The sequence below is a fragment of the Cyanistes caeruleus genome, chromosome 1 (assembly GCF_971803275.1).
Source record: "Cyanistes caeruleus chromosome 1, bCyaCae1.hap1.1, whole genome shotgun sequence".
Classification (NCBI taxonomy): Eukaryota; Metazoa; Chordata; class Aves; order Passeriformes; family Paridae; genus Cyanistes; species Cyanistes caeruleus.
The window spans coordinates 100,107,025-100,121,345 of NC_141701.1; the positions used below are offsets into that span (position 1 = coordinate 100,107,025).

Here is a 14,321-nt window from a genome sequence, read left to right on the forward strand (position 1 = left end):
ATTCAGTTTTGAAATCTTTGAGGTAATTATCTATATGTTGGAAGCATTATTAGGTCTCTAAACAGAGTAGGTAGCCGGGTGTGTAAACGAAAACCCTAAGGAGAACAACTTGGCCAGCTTGGAACACACCTGCACAAGCTACACATTTGCTCCCCCGGCACCTCTGCAATTCAATCTATTCACAGGACTAGAAACACAGTTCCCAGAAAAGGTGTCAGGATGGAAGCCTGATGTCCAAGGAACAAGCACGCAAACGAAGACAGAGGCAGGCTACACAAGCTTTCTTGGTACTGTCTTGATGATATACACTGATAGTGATCTTCCAGGGTAAAGCAGAGAACACCTGATTGCCCCTGGTCATTCAGCTACTGCTCTCTCTGCCAAATCTGTCTACAATGTTGTTAAATGGGGCTATTTGCGTTGGTGGCCTCTATAAACTGGACTAGACTATCAATCTTTTCTTCCACGGGCCAGTGGAAAAGGCATGATAAATCTAGGCTGAATTTCAACAGGAGATACAGGACTGAAAGATGTGTATCTTTAAAGAGATAGCAACTTAAATCTGATATGTTTAGAAATTCTCCCTGATGTGAAATACTCCCTAATTTTCTGTTGATCCTTAACACCAATGGACACAACACCTCATAAATAATGCTTTCAAAAAGATGTAAGTTAGTTCATTCCTTCAGAAGCTTTGTACTCCTGACTCATGAGCTGCAGGATGTTTTGCCTCTGTGTCTAACCTCCACAGAGTCTCCAGAAAATTGCCAACACACCTATAAAGCTGACTATAAATGCAATCATAATCTACTGTAAATTCAGACCTACACATTTGGTGCTGGAAAGGATTAAGCACCTGGTCTTTAGTGGCAACTTCATGGGGTCCAGCTTCAATGTAAATATTACCCTGACATAAGGTCCCAAGCCATCTCTTGGTCATGCATCCTAAAAGCAAAAATCAAACAGAATAACATTTTTCTTTAATTTTTTTCCTCTATTATTCAATAACATCAGTCATCAGTGAGAGCTCAGCCTGGTCCACGCTGCAGTGATGAAACACCCATTGAACACAAAACACAACCCTTGCAGTGAAATTAAGGTATCATTGGGTTTTTCCTAGCATCACACAACACAGAATATGCAAAGGACAGCTATTTAGTCTCCTACATCTCAGAAGCACAGCTTCAACAGCCTATGTTTTGCTACAGATATGTAAACAAATATAGACTTACACACACACACACAAATATTAATATATAATATATAATATATAATATATAATATATAATATATAATATATAATATATAATATATAATATATAATATATAATATATAATATATAATATATAATATATAATATATAATATATAATATATAATATAGTGGTATGAGTAGGTGATGCCAAAAAGGGAAACAAGGTGTTAATTTAACTTCTGTTTTTTTCGTCCTTTGGGAAAGGAAAACTCTCAACTACATTCAGTCCATACTCCAAGATTCTAGAACTTGATGTCTTTGTTGGGGGAGGACGGAGTTTAAGTCAAGGAAAGATTGTGTGAGAGTGTGATGAAGATGCTCTATGTTCCTACAACACATCCTGCTCATTACTCACATTTCTTGGAGTTTATAACTACTCTAACTTTAGGTAACTTCCAATCACAACACAGGAATCTCATAGGTATGCTTTAAAAAAAGAAAGGAAAAAAACAAAAAAGAAAAATCCCCACTAAGACTGTAACATTTCAGCTCTCTTTGAAGCAAGATTTAACATGAGTGGAAGAACTGTACTGAAAAAAAAGGAGTCTGTCACAGTCCAGTACCTCACAGGCTACTGCAACAAGTTTGACAGCAGCCTCTATAGAGTTGGCTTGCTTCTGGTTCACTGCACGTGAATACCACAGTCAATATCTGCTCACTCGACTAATACTGCTGACTACAGCACAAAGAACACAGGAATTTTGTCCAAGAAACCACAGGCTCAGAGCCTTTGAATGTGCACTATATTTAGAGCTTGCATTCTTTGCAGCTGATAACAGAATGAGATAATAGAAATTTCAAGCAGCAGAACTCAAGCATTGCTGCTATTCAATATATATTTTTTTTAAATGTTAAATGAAGGTAATGATCGACATGTTCTCAAAGGTTTTGCTATCAAATATTTTTTCTAAGTATTTCGTTAACATTTTGCTCTAATTTTCCATCTTTCTCACACTCTGAGTAGCTCCTTGCATTTCTTTTAACTGCAGAGATCTAAAATTACTCAGTCCATGACAAATGTAAGGAAAGATACTCACCCTGTTATGTAAAGAGAATACATGCACACACACACAAACTGGCACACTTGTACACACATCTGCACACAGCAAGCACCCAAACAGCTTGAAATCATGTCTAGTTATTCCTCAGTCTGCAGAAAAATGTTACACAGAACAGTGACCTGAGGCATAACTTTGCTGGCCATTCTTTTTGCTTCCATCATCCCTTAATTCATGCTGGTATGAAAGCCCGCCTTAGGGAACCACTTCTCACTGGCAGCCAAGAATTCATCTAAGGACTGTTAACTGCCCAGATGGGGTAAATCAGCTAAATGGCAGTGCTGACGAGTGCTGATAGACACCTTACTGCTGATAAACCTTGGAACTGCTCCTCTGCAACAGCATAATCCGTAAAAACCTCTTAAAGAATCCCTTTCGCTGGACTGGGCTCCACCAGACAAACCTGTGCCTCTCTAAGTCTCAGATGGGAATAAAGCAACCAAACCCCTTTAGACCATGGGAGGAGTGTTCCCGAGGGCTTTCCCCAATTTTTCCTCCCCCTTCATCACACCAGGAGGACACCCTGTGCGTTGTTGCTGCTCTGGAGTGCTAAAGAGAGGTGGTCGGCCAGCTGCCACCACTGGAGGCATGTCTTGCTCATTAGGGCTGGGGGCTCCTGCCACTTGAGTGCTTTTTTCAACATTAAAAAAAAAAAAAAAAAAAAAATTAACCAAAGATTTGGGGGAACTTTCTACCAAGGATTTTCAACAAAACAAATCATTACATTTTACAAGCTTTTCCTTCTACATTAAAAACCTCACGAAAACTTTCCTCTAATTTCAATTGCTGCAACTTCCCAATACAGCTCGAAATCAAGCTGGCTGTATGAAAAGAACAAAGGGCCTCTGTTAACTCAATATTTATCTACTGCTATTGTTTCTCCTTTATAAATCTGTAGTTCCTTGGCATTACAATTAGCTACTCCAGAGAAAATGATTATGTCACAAAGTATTATCCACCACAGAAACAGATGAATGATGTGAACCAAATGTAATCTGGTGTGCTTAGAGGCAATTCTGTTGACTTTCATGTAAATGTGCTGGCTTAAAACAGGGATGGGTTTTAGCAGTGAATCCTTATTTGATCTAGAATTTATTTTTCAGCAGAAATTAAGTAAGATAGCTTTTTTTCTAAGTACTGCTTTTTCCTAGAAGAGAGCAAATCAGTGCGAAATACAGAAGAGTTGAACTGACTGTGCAGTAACTTCAGACTGCAGCTTACCTAAACAAATGAATGTAACTGAACTTATGTAAAACAGTACATCAAAAATATTTAACTATTTTTATCCACATTTTAACCTACTTTTTTCCTTTAAAAAGTAGCTCAGAATTAAAAATTTAAGAGAAACTGTTATCCTCTTTTTATCTGCAATGCAATACATGCCACTACTAATTTGCTTTCCAAACTTTTCACAGCTTCAGATAGTTTGTAAAAACACTTCCTTTCTGAAGCTACTCTGCAAGCATTACAAAGCTTACAAAGGAGAATTTATGATCCACAAATCTTAAGGTAAATGCCAAGAGTAAACAAGGAAAAACAAGAATGAACAGCTGAACTTTTAAAAAACACTGACTCACTATTTTAAATGATGCAAAACTATACACTGAGTAAGATATCACGGTTTTAGCCCAGACAGAAGCTTCCTATTCCCAAGCTTTGTAAAAGGTCCACCACTGAATGAAAAAGACCTGCTGAAGTTTATGTGTGGGCATCTGGCCCTGGTATTTTACTTCCCTGAATACCACTAAGAAAAGAGGGATACAAGCTGCTTGCAGAGCCTACAACACGCATATCTGTGGCGCATAACAAATTCTGAGTAACCTTAAAGAGTCACCAGACCATGCTGATTCCTTCTCAGAGGCTTGCTATAAAAATCCTCCAGGCTATTAGCAGCCGCTTATTCTTCATGCTGCACTTCACTTCCAGGGACACGTTTCTTGGGGTGTTTCCCATTTAATACAAGATTTCTTCCTGTTTAAAGAAAATACTTTCACGGATGATTTTGGAAAGCTGTAACTACAGTCATCTTTTCATGTCCCAGGAGCTTCCCAGTCTTTCTTCTTTGATGGCTCCTGGCTAAACCGTAAAACCCATTCCAAGTCTTAAAGTAATTAAAGCCAATTCAATGAGTGATGTTTTTCATGCTGGGTGGGGCTCTCCTTCCCGCTGTGAAAGGATCAATGAATGCTCTGACAAGCTGACAAACTCCTTGCCAACTCTACAGCTTAGAGGTACACTAAGGTAAAGCAGCAGGTAAAAGATTTAAGAGGTTTAAACACTCAGATTTTAAAAAAGAAATTAGAGCTTAGAAATTAAAATGAAAAGAAAAAATCATAACGTCAGTGACAAGGCTGGGAAAACGTAAACATCCTATCCAATGTCTGGCTAGCAGTTTCTCTCATAATTGAGGATATGCTTTAATCTTCTCACATTTGGGCATCTCCTTTTTTCTGCATGGTCCAAAATCAGACAGTGATGAAAGCTGAGTGTCTGGGCCCAACTGCTTTTCTTTCCACCCTTGTCTAACTGATGTGTGTATAAACTAGGTATGAAATAATATATCTAAGAATCAGACTCCCTTTTTATCAACTTGGAGCTGACTGCAAGCAAAACAAGCGCTTTGGTTTAGTACCAGAGCATTGAGAAAGTTCAAAATACCTGCTCAAGGCATTCATGTGAGGCACACGCACGGTTATCAGCATGTGAATTATTTCAGGGCACAAGACTGACAAACTTGCTAGTGTCAATCAGCAGTTAGGGGGAAAAAAAAGGAGCCTGGAGTATCATTGATCCTAGGAAGCTAAAATACACCAGCTGTACCTTGCAGCTTCCTCCTGGCAAAGGCAGCCTGCCCCGACTGTAAGCATATGGATGGCATCAGTGCACCTTGCCTCAGATTTACCTGCTCACTCTTCCTTATGTGCAGTCCAGAGCTACGGTGAAAGGGGATAGCAACAGAAAGAGATGGAGACTAAATGGATGAATGTTTTCAAATGTGCATGATGCATCTTGTAATTTATTCTGCCCTGAAACTTTAACTTTCCACTAGCCTCCTGCAACACATGTATTTACCGCTCCGAAATTTACACAAGCCACTGCCCCAGAGCCATCCCTGATATTGCCACCTGACTGTTGCCTCCTGCTTCATCTCTGCAGGAGTGCATTCCCTCCACAGCCACGGTAACAGTGCCTGAAAATACCAGGATAGGTCACCTTCAAAGGCTGTCCAACTCAACTTTGAAATGAAGCATACTGGGAAAAACCTACTGATGCAACTTGGCTGAAGCATGGGAATGAATGAATTAATGGCCAAGAATAGTAGCTTCCTGAATCACTGAATTTAAATCCATCAGTAGAATTTTGCCTCTGCCTTAGGAACTTTTTAATTAATAAATAAAAACTCTCGTCCTGGCTAAGATAGGTTTTAAAAGTTGTGGGACTATAAAGTTATTTACACTTGCACTGTCATAAAAATATACAAGATACCCTTTTTCTTCTTCTCTTCACTGCTAACAACTCTCATTCCAAACAAAGACATCAAGCAACTGTAAGTCAGCCAATAATGAATTTGTGATTTGGATCCTGAAGAAAAATAGCACACTCATGGTATTAATTTCAAATAAACACCCTCATTAGTGGCATGATTTTGAATCACTGCACACCAACCAGAGAAGGCATCACTCTTATAGATGACCTAGCAGATATCAAGAACCAAACCATAGATAAGCTTCAGCTCCTCCTTTAATACTATACTTTAGAAATCAATTTTGGAAATTAGGAAAGTGATCAACAACAACAACAACAAAAAGAGCACAGAATGTGATTACTAAAGCAACACTTCTTTTGTTAAGTTTTAATCATATAGTGCTTATCGCATAACTTAACCTCCTAGTTCAATGTAAAATTACAGTTTACTGGATTTTTTAAAACTGAATTTGAGAAAACAAAATAATAAAATAAAAACATGAGGTCCAGCCTCAATTCTGCTATTCCTCCATTGCCACTGAAGAACAACTTAAGTTTCATACATCTTCTTGAAGTATATACCAAAGATGTACTGTAGAAATTCCTAGATAACTACACAGTCCTACCAGGTTTTGGTAACACAAAGTGACACATTTCAGTACATATTCATAAGGGTTGGGGGTTATTATTGGGCTGTAATTGCAGTTGTTCTAACACCTAATAAGGCATGGCTGGAAAAACAAAGGCAGGTTAATTTGTGATTTCCTCTACTCATTCAGAGGCAAATTAAGTGTCAAACAGCTAATACAGAACATATTTCATTTTATGAGATTTTAATTTAATTCTGCACCATATCGTTGATGCCTTAATGTAGGGTGGTTTATCTAAGAGGAAGAGCAATTTATAAACCTCTTTCAATTGAAATCTTTAATGATAGGATACGATAGCATAATTACAGCAATGCCTGCTAGTCCTACTATACATAAGCATCTGTCAGCAATTCGATCATAAACATAAACCCTTATTTTAAGGGTTTATAACTCAAATTATAAAATTTGGCTCCAGGCTGAAATTTGGGATGCAACAGTTCTGATCATCAGCAATTAAACAGTAAGGGTCACACATATAAATATATATATATACCTTTCTAGAGCTGCAAGTATGCGAGAGCTCTGTAACATCTTTAAAATTCCTGCTTTTTTTCTTTTTCATTTGGCCAGTGTTCAAAATTGTGTGCAGACACTGTAGGTACCATGCAGACAAGGCCGTCCTCACATTTTTTCTGCTCTTGTATTACACCTAAACTAACTCCACTAAGGCCTGACAGGTTCTGGAACATATTTCAAGGAGCCTGGATAACTAAAATCATGCCTTTTTTTAAATTTTCTTTTTAATTTATATTACATACACACATTTGAGAGTACTAAAAAGCTAAGGAGAAAACCACTCATACAATGAAGTAATTGTTGAAGCTGTAGGTAAACATTTGCTTCCTGACTGGTTTCTTGCCATTTTCTCTCAGAATTCTGAAATACCTTCTCAAATCCAGTTCTTTCTTTTTTTCATTTTTTTTTTTTGGGTGCCAGGACAGCAGTTCAAGTAATAGCTCCAAGTGATCCCAGGTGATCCTAAGTGCTACTCACACCAGGCTCTGTAAAACTTGGCAAGAAAACCACTGCGTGCCTACCTCACATGTATGTACTTTAATATATTTTCCTGAAAACTGCAGAAGCATGACAAACACTAACATCCACAAAGATGCTAAAGCCATAAGGATTTTTAAGTTGCTTAATTGCCTATTTATATTAAATTACAGCAACCATAACAGCTCCAAGGGTCCACCACAGCTCATCATTCCAGTGGTGACATAAACCAAATGAGCAAAAGAATCAACATAAGTCAATGAGGAAAAATGGCCAATATCTAGGCAATTTTGAGTTTAAAGCTTGGGCTGATATCAGAGTATATTTCTAAAGCAGCTGCCTTCAGTCATTGCATCTGGCTAAGGTCTCCTTGCCTCTGCAGGGCCCAGATGAATCACCACTTAATCAGGGAGCAGGGGTGCAGAGCACACAGCAGGGCACCTTTCCATAGAAGTAGCATGATTTTGGGGTCAGAGGGGACAACCCCTGAATGCCAAACAAAGTACGAAAGAGGCATTTCCAACGTATTTTGGGACTCTTACAGAAATCTTGGCACTGAGAACAGTGTAGACTGCTAGTCCTGATTTCCCACTGTCATCCAAAGCAGGTGACAGTGGTCTACCCACCCAAAAGACCTGCTTGGGGACTGGGGTGCCATGCTATGGACTGGGTTCATGGGACTGAGGCTCCAGGAAGGGCTCAGCTCAGCAAATGCAGTCAGGAAGGGTCCCACATGGCAGAGACTTCCAGAAGCCTCTTCCAAGCCGGTAAGCAGTACTTGTGTCTTGGATGATGGTCCTCTGCTGATGCAGGTTACAACTCCCTACCCCATCTGCCCAATACAAAGAGAAAGGCAAATCCCCCACTAGCTTCAGAATGGGCAGGATCATCTCCCCCAGCTCCAAAACATCCAAAAAACATCCATCCATGTAGAATATTGACTGCACTGCAAAATGTAGGATGACCCTGTAATGACTGTCTGAGCCTGCCACCTTCAGCTTACAACAGTATTTAGCAGCAAATTTAAGCATGTATTTGAGTGTACTTTATTATGTGGTAGATTGTGGTGTAAATGGTGATGCATCTGAGGAACCCTGAGGAATAAATCACGAATTTCTGTGCTCTCTCTTTCTATAAATACCCACTTTCCCTCTAATGCCCAAAAAGACTGCAACACAGATTTATTACTTACCTCCAGGCAAATTTGCTCTGAAATTACAATTCAGTAATAGAAGACTGACCCAAAAAAACCTGTTAGTAAAATATTGTGTGTGTACTTGGGCATGTAGTTAGGATTGTTAATATCAATTAATTCTGCTCACAGAGGAGGACTTGTTTTAAAACAACTTCATTTTTCTTCTGCATATATGTAATTACACAGCTGTAACTAATAGCCATAGAAAAGCAATCTGCCATCTAAACAACTAGCATTATTCTTCAAAGTATTACTTGTGCTTTTCTTCTTGTATTTTCTCAGTGTGAGAGGTGATTAGTAGATATGATTAAATGTATACATCAAGCCTTTTAGTGAAGTACCAAGCCCTGCTTTTCGGCTCCATTTTAAATGGTATTTAGCAGTTTTCTGGACGCATCTACTGGTTTATTCTGCAATGCTGATGCCCGTCTCCCTATACAGAATAAGATAAAATTTATTTCTACAGGATTTCACTACTACCATCCTTTTCTAATGCATGTTATCACTGGTATTCATTTCTTTTATCTTTGTGTAAACCATGTGCTCTATCACATTTGCCATTTTGTTTGGGTGACATTCCCATCAATCAACCGACTGCCTATATGTGCACACAACAGGGACTAAGAAAATTTACCAAAAATTTCATTATGCTTCGTAGAAGTCACTAGGAAAAAACCCCAACCTTTTGGTTGTTTTGTAAACAAACCTTTGGCATGAAAGGAAATTTTAGCTATGAAGAATACCAAGCTTAATACAGATTAAATACATGTTTATCTGACTGTATTTCACAGGGCTCAGCACTTCAAAATTTAGCCTTTATAGAATGACATAATACAGAATAAACGTCAGCAAAACACATAAGTAACCTTTGCCAGCTACCTATTGTAAGAGGAATTCCTCAAGCACCAGCATGGGTTTTTTGCTTTATGAACAGATAAACTCAGTATTTTCCAAAAGTAAATCTCGTACTCTGGCAAGACTAGAAAAGTGCTCCAGATACATGTTTCAAGCATTGCACAGGTTCATGTATTTGTCCATTCTTGCAGGAAGCAAGGGGGAACACTGAATACTCACACATGCAGAGGAGGAATGGGAGATGGTTCGTAATGGTAGCGTCCCTCATGATGTCTCGCATCAATTGGTACAGGAGGGTGGAATGCTGGAAAAAGGTGAGGAGGATCTGAAAAAACAAGCGAGGTTCCCAGATCTGAGTATCTCCAATGATTCTTTAAAAACAACATTCATAAAGACAGAACAGATACTGAAAACAATGTGTTAAGAGTGCTATGACTTAGGGGTCACAATCTCTTTCCATGCTGCTGTCAGTCAGGTCTGTCTGAGAGAAGAATTTGGCCCACAGTGTTTGCATGAATATGTATTTACTAATTTTAATATTCTCTTTTTATAGCTTAAATGGAAATGGGCATAAAAAATGTCTTTAATAAATAATTATGTGCCCATATGCGAAGCATCAGATCAAAAGGACCATCATGGCTTTCATAAGCATTCCTGATTTATTTATTTTGTATTAAAACAAGAAAAAAAAAAACTTCCCAGGACAAAAAGCCTAAGCAGAGAATACAATGCAATAAAAAAGTATTTCCTCAGAGCTGTACACACAGTCCTACAACAGAAAGCCAAACTGAAGTGACTGAGAAATAAATATAAGCAAAACTGGAGTAAATCAGACAACAATACTCAAAGGCCAATGCGACTGGGAAGGGCCATATTGGAGACGTTTAAGTGCACCACACCAATGTCTGAACCTGGAGGAATGTGTGTGAGGACAGAGGAACTCATTTCATACCCAGCTCTTATAAAGGAAGGGTGCTTTCTTTGTCCCCGTGGCTGGAGACCCAGGCACTCATGGCTGCAGTCAGCTTCCCTGCTCTGTCTCCTCCATGGCTTCCACAGGATGGGGGATTTTGCAGCTGTCAGAACTCCCGCTCCCCGCTGTTTCCGCAGAGCCTCAGAGACAGGCTGACAAAAGGGAGAATGCGCCCCTGACACCCCCATGGGCCCTGCCCTGAGGAGTCAGGCACTGGCCTGCCCTCCCCACGGCTTCTGCAGCTGGATTGCCTCCCAGCTTGGAGGGGCACAGTTCACACAGAGCACAGCTCTCCCCACCAGCACACCGCTGCAATCTGTGCGCCTCAAAATGTTATGCACTGATGTTAAGCACCTCCAGTGGCATGAAACAAACTGATCCTGCACAATCATTACCCAATTGCCACTCTGGCTGATGTCATGTGTTTATCTGTCACTAAAGGCTGAGAAGTACACACATTAGGTCATGTCATGGATTTAATAAAATGTTTCTAGAAAAAAAGAAGACTTCAGTTGTGTGCTGCCAGTAAAATTAATTCTACTCCAGTTTTGCACACCAGCTCTTGAAGGTATCTTTTCTTTATATTGCCCACCTTTCCTATTGAGCAAAATACAAACCTCCTCTTAGATAGTATTATTTGTGAAAGCAGTTCCCTGGTCCCAACTAGACACAGTTAAAAAAAAATAAAAGGATTTTTCCTCATCATGTTTTAAAAAGTTAGGTTGCTTTATTATTGTATTTTGAAGTGAGAGAAGAATGAGAGGAACAAACCTCATTGCCCTGAGGGAATACACACAGGGGATGAAGGGGAAATAATTTCTAAGGAAATATTCCCAGTATTTCAAGAAAGCCTGGAAACATCTGACATAGACTGTCCAGTTACACGGCTTGATTTCGTGAAAGGCATCAGCATGTGATTAGCCACAACACATTTCAGCCATTTACTGACTTAGGCACCATAAATGAAAAATAATTGTGGCTTATGATGTAAAAGCTGGGAGCTCAAACTCACAGTGTGTTTAATTCTGGTTCTGCTGCACCAACTGGACCTTGGCATGCAATCTCTTATGAGCTTCACTCCCCATGCCAACTACTCGTATTCTTCAATGGAGGTAAAAAAATGGGTCACAGATGATCAGGAACATACTGTCATTGTCTGAGTGGAGAATGCTTGCTGCCACCTCCTGAAACACATTCCCCAGCAGACACTAAGGCAAAGCAGAAAAGGGACATGGGAAGTGTGTTTTACCACATCCCCCTGCCTGCCCTCTTCCCTGCTAAACTGGTATTTGACTACAGCGGAGGTTTCAAAGCAGATGTCTAGCATTTCACAATACAAAGTCTGCCACCATTTTTTTCAGCAAAAAAAGGAAGTCACTCATACCCTCATAAAAGCACAGGGAAATCCTTCTCTGCTCTGTGCATCTCCTTCAAAGAGTGAGACTCTTGTCTTGAGAGCACAGGTAAGACCATAGAGATTTTGCAACACATATTCATGTCAGACAGGAAGTGCTTCCCCTGGCCAAAACATGAAACCCCACTCAGGATGCCATGCTTCCTCACTGTCCCACCCTCACCCAGCTAGACCATCTATCCATTAAAAGCAGTCCAAGTAATTATGTAGTGAAACACCATTTGACCCTTCTGGAGATCTATTTACTTTCTGCTGAGAAATGGAAACTTACTGTTAAGCAACCCAAAAAAAGGTATTTTTCTTTGTGGGGCTTATGCAGTACATATCGTCAACAAGTTTTATTTATGCATAGGCTATAAATCTCCAAGAACATCTTTTTCAGTCCTCTCACATTAAGCTCCTTTGTATATCTTGGTTGCATCTTGTTTGTAGTTTCCATCTGGGAAACAGCCGTACTCCATCATGGCACAGGGAGCTGTCTCTGTCAGCCCTGAGCTGTCCGGAGCAGAGCTGCATATCAAACCCCAACATAATTATCCATCTCAAAGTTTATTATTTACACATGAGCAATACAGCTGGTGAACATCGTAACTCAAGTGTATGTGTAATAAGTTACTACACTGTAGCCATCTCTTGTTGCAACCCTTAAGAAAAACCACATGATGACTTTTCCAAAGTCAGGCTAAAACTGCTGAAGCAGAATAAAGTGCCACTAAACCTGGCTACCTCCTATTTATCATACAATTTCCTGACTGATGGTTCCACAAACCAGCTGCTAAGTGCTGTGTACTCTACTGTCAGCAGACTAACATGCTAAATGGGAGACAGGGAGAATAATGTACAGAACTATAGAACTGGTGGAGTCAATTTTACAGATGAAAATCAAATCCTGCCGTGTTGGGTCAGCCCTCAGCACAAAAGCAGCTGGTAAATTTAACGTGCGTGGGGGCCCAAGACCACTCCACTTTGAAAAGCACTGAATATTTACATGGAAAAACTCTGAGATCAGGGAGCACCCATCGTCCAGGGCTTCACTTGGAATTCACTTAAAATGGCATAAAATGTAATCAGTTTACATGTATTTCTATGGAAATAGATAATAAGTTTATAAAGCAGTTACTGAGGCTGTTGCTAGTTTCACATTGACTTTTCATATCCCACCCAGTAACTATTTCATTAAAAGCACCATCAGAATATTAACGGCACATTCTGCCACAATTATTGATACTGTAGGTAAGTAAAAAACTGAGACTAATGAGGCTAGAATTGAATCTGAACCTATCTGAGCCATGTTTTTTTGTGTGAGATGCTTTACCTATCTAGAAATCCAGGGAAAAACTCTGTGGCTAAGACAGGATAGCTGCTCTGACAATGTTTTCATTAATTCATTTAAACTGTGAGGACAAAAACTCTTATCTTCAGCAAGGAGAAACTCCTCTCACCAAAACAAATCGATAAAATCTAACTTCCTATTCTGCTAAGGAAATTACTTATGACCTTCTTAAAAATTCTAGCTATGAAGCAAACTTACACAGAATATGCCAGGCAGTTTTCTTACAGACATCCAAATGCAACTGTGACTTCCTGGGCCCATCCTTGCAGAGGCTGATGTAAGTGTACAGTACACACAGCTGGCTGTGGTGTATTTGCAGCCCTCAGCTTCAACTCATTAGAAGTACCTGATTCTGTGCAGAAATTCCACTGTTTTCAAGAACTTTTAAGGACATGCCAAAGCACTGGAAATACATTTGAAGACATTGCTCACACATTGCTGAGTCTGGTAGCTGTTGCTGCCTTCTGAATTGTCTGCTGCCTACTACTGTAAGCTTCCTTCAGATACTCTCCTGTGTCCTGCACAGCTAGTGGGATCTACTTAAAACAAAGTGGGAGACACAGCTTGCCTGTAATGCTACAAACTCATCAATTCTATCACTGTGAGATTTTCTGGAAAATATGTCAATTTATGCTGACTTTCTGTTGTGCAAAACCTGCCTTCTTATTTCTCCTTCAAGAACCATTCTTGCCTTCTTAAAGAAGTGAATAGGATCATCTCTCTCCAATTACAATCATTCCCATACAGGAAAAAAGAGACCTACTCTTGTTCTCTCCTAGTCTACAACCGAAGTCTGCTGCAACATCAAGAGAAAGAAACTGGGAGAAAGGACAGGTATGTATGATCCTTGATGCTGAACAGCAAACCTGAATTGAAGTCTGATGAGATGCAATTCACAGCAAGACTTGTTGGAAAGGGGGGTGATGCCAGCTGGCTCAAAGGTGCTGTGCAACACCCTGAGATGATGGCAGAAGCATTAGGCAGCTATGAAGCTCACTGAAGTTTGTGATAACTTTTCTGTACAGTCTGTAGTCTCTCAAATAAGCCTTACGTAGGGGATCACTACATTTGGGAATGTCGGCTGTGATGGTGATACTAGTAAAACACTCTGCCCTCAGCCAGCTGACTTG

At 39.7% G+C, this 14,321-nt stretch overlaps 1 protein-coding gene across 5 annotated transcripts in view; it reads right to left on the reverse strand.

Annotated features, from left to right (window-relative positions):
* The window catches only part of GLI3 (GLI family zinc finger 3), a 208,255-nt gene that overhangs the window by 86,194 nt on the left and 107,740 nt on the right, over positions 1 to 14,321 (reverse strand). For all 5 annotated transcript variants that reach the window (XM_086844807.1, XM_086844790.1, XM_086844815.1 and 2 more), the window contains exon 4: positions 9,691 to 9,796. In XM_086844807.1, the coding sequence (XP_086700933.1) occupies positions 9,691 to 9,796 (106 nt within the window). The remainder of the gene's footprint in view (positions 1 to 9,690; positions 9,797 to 14,321) is intronic.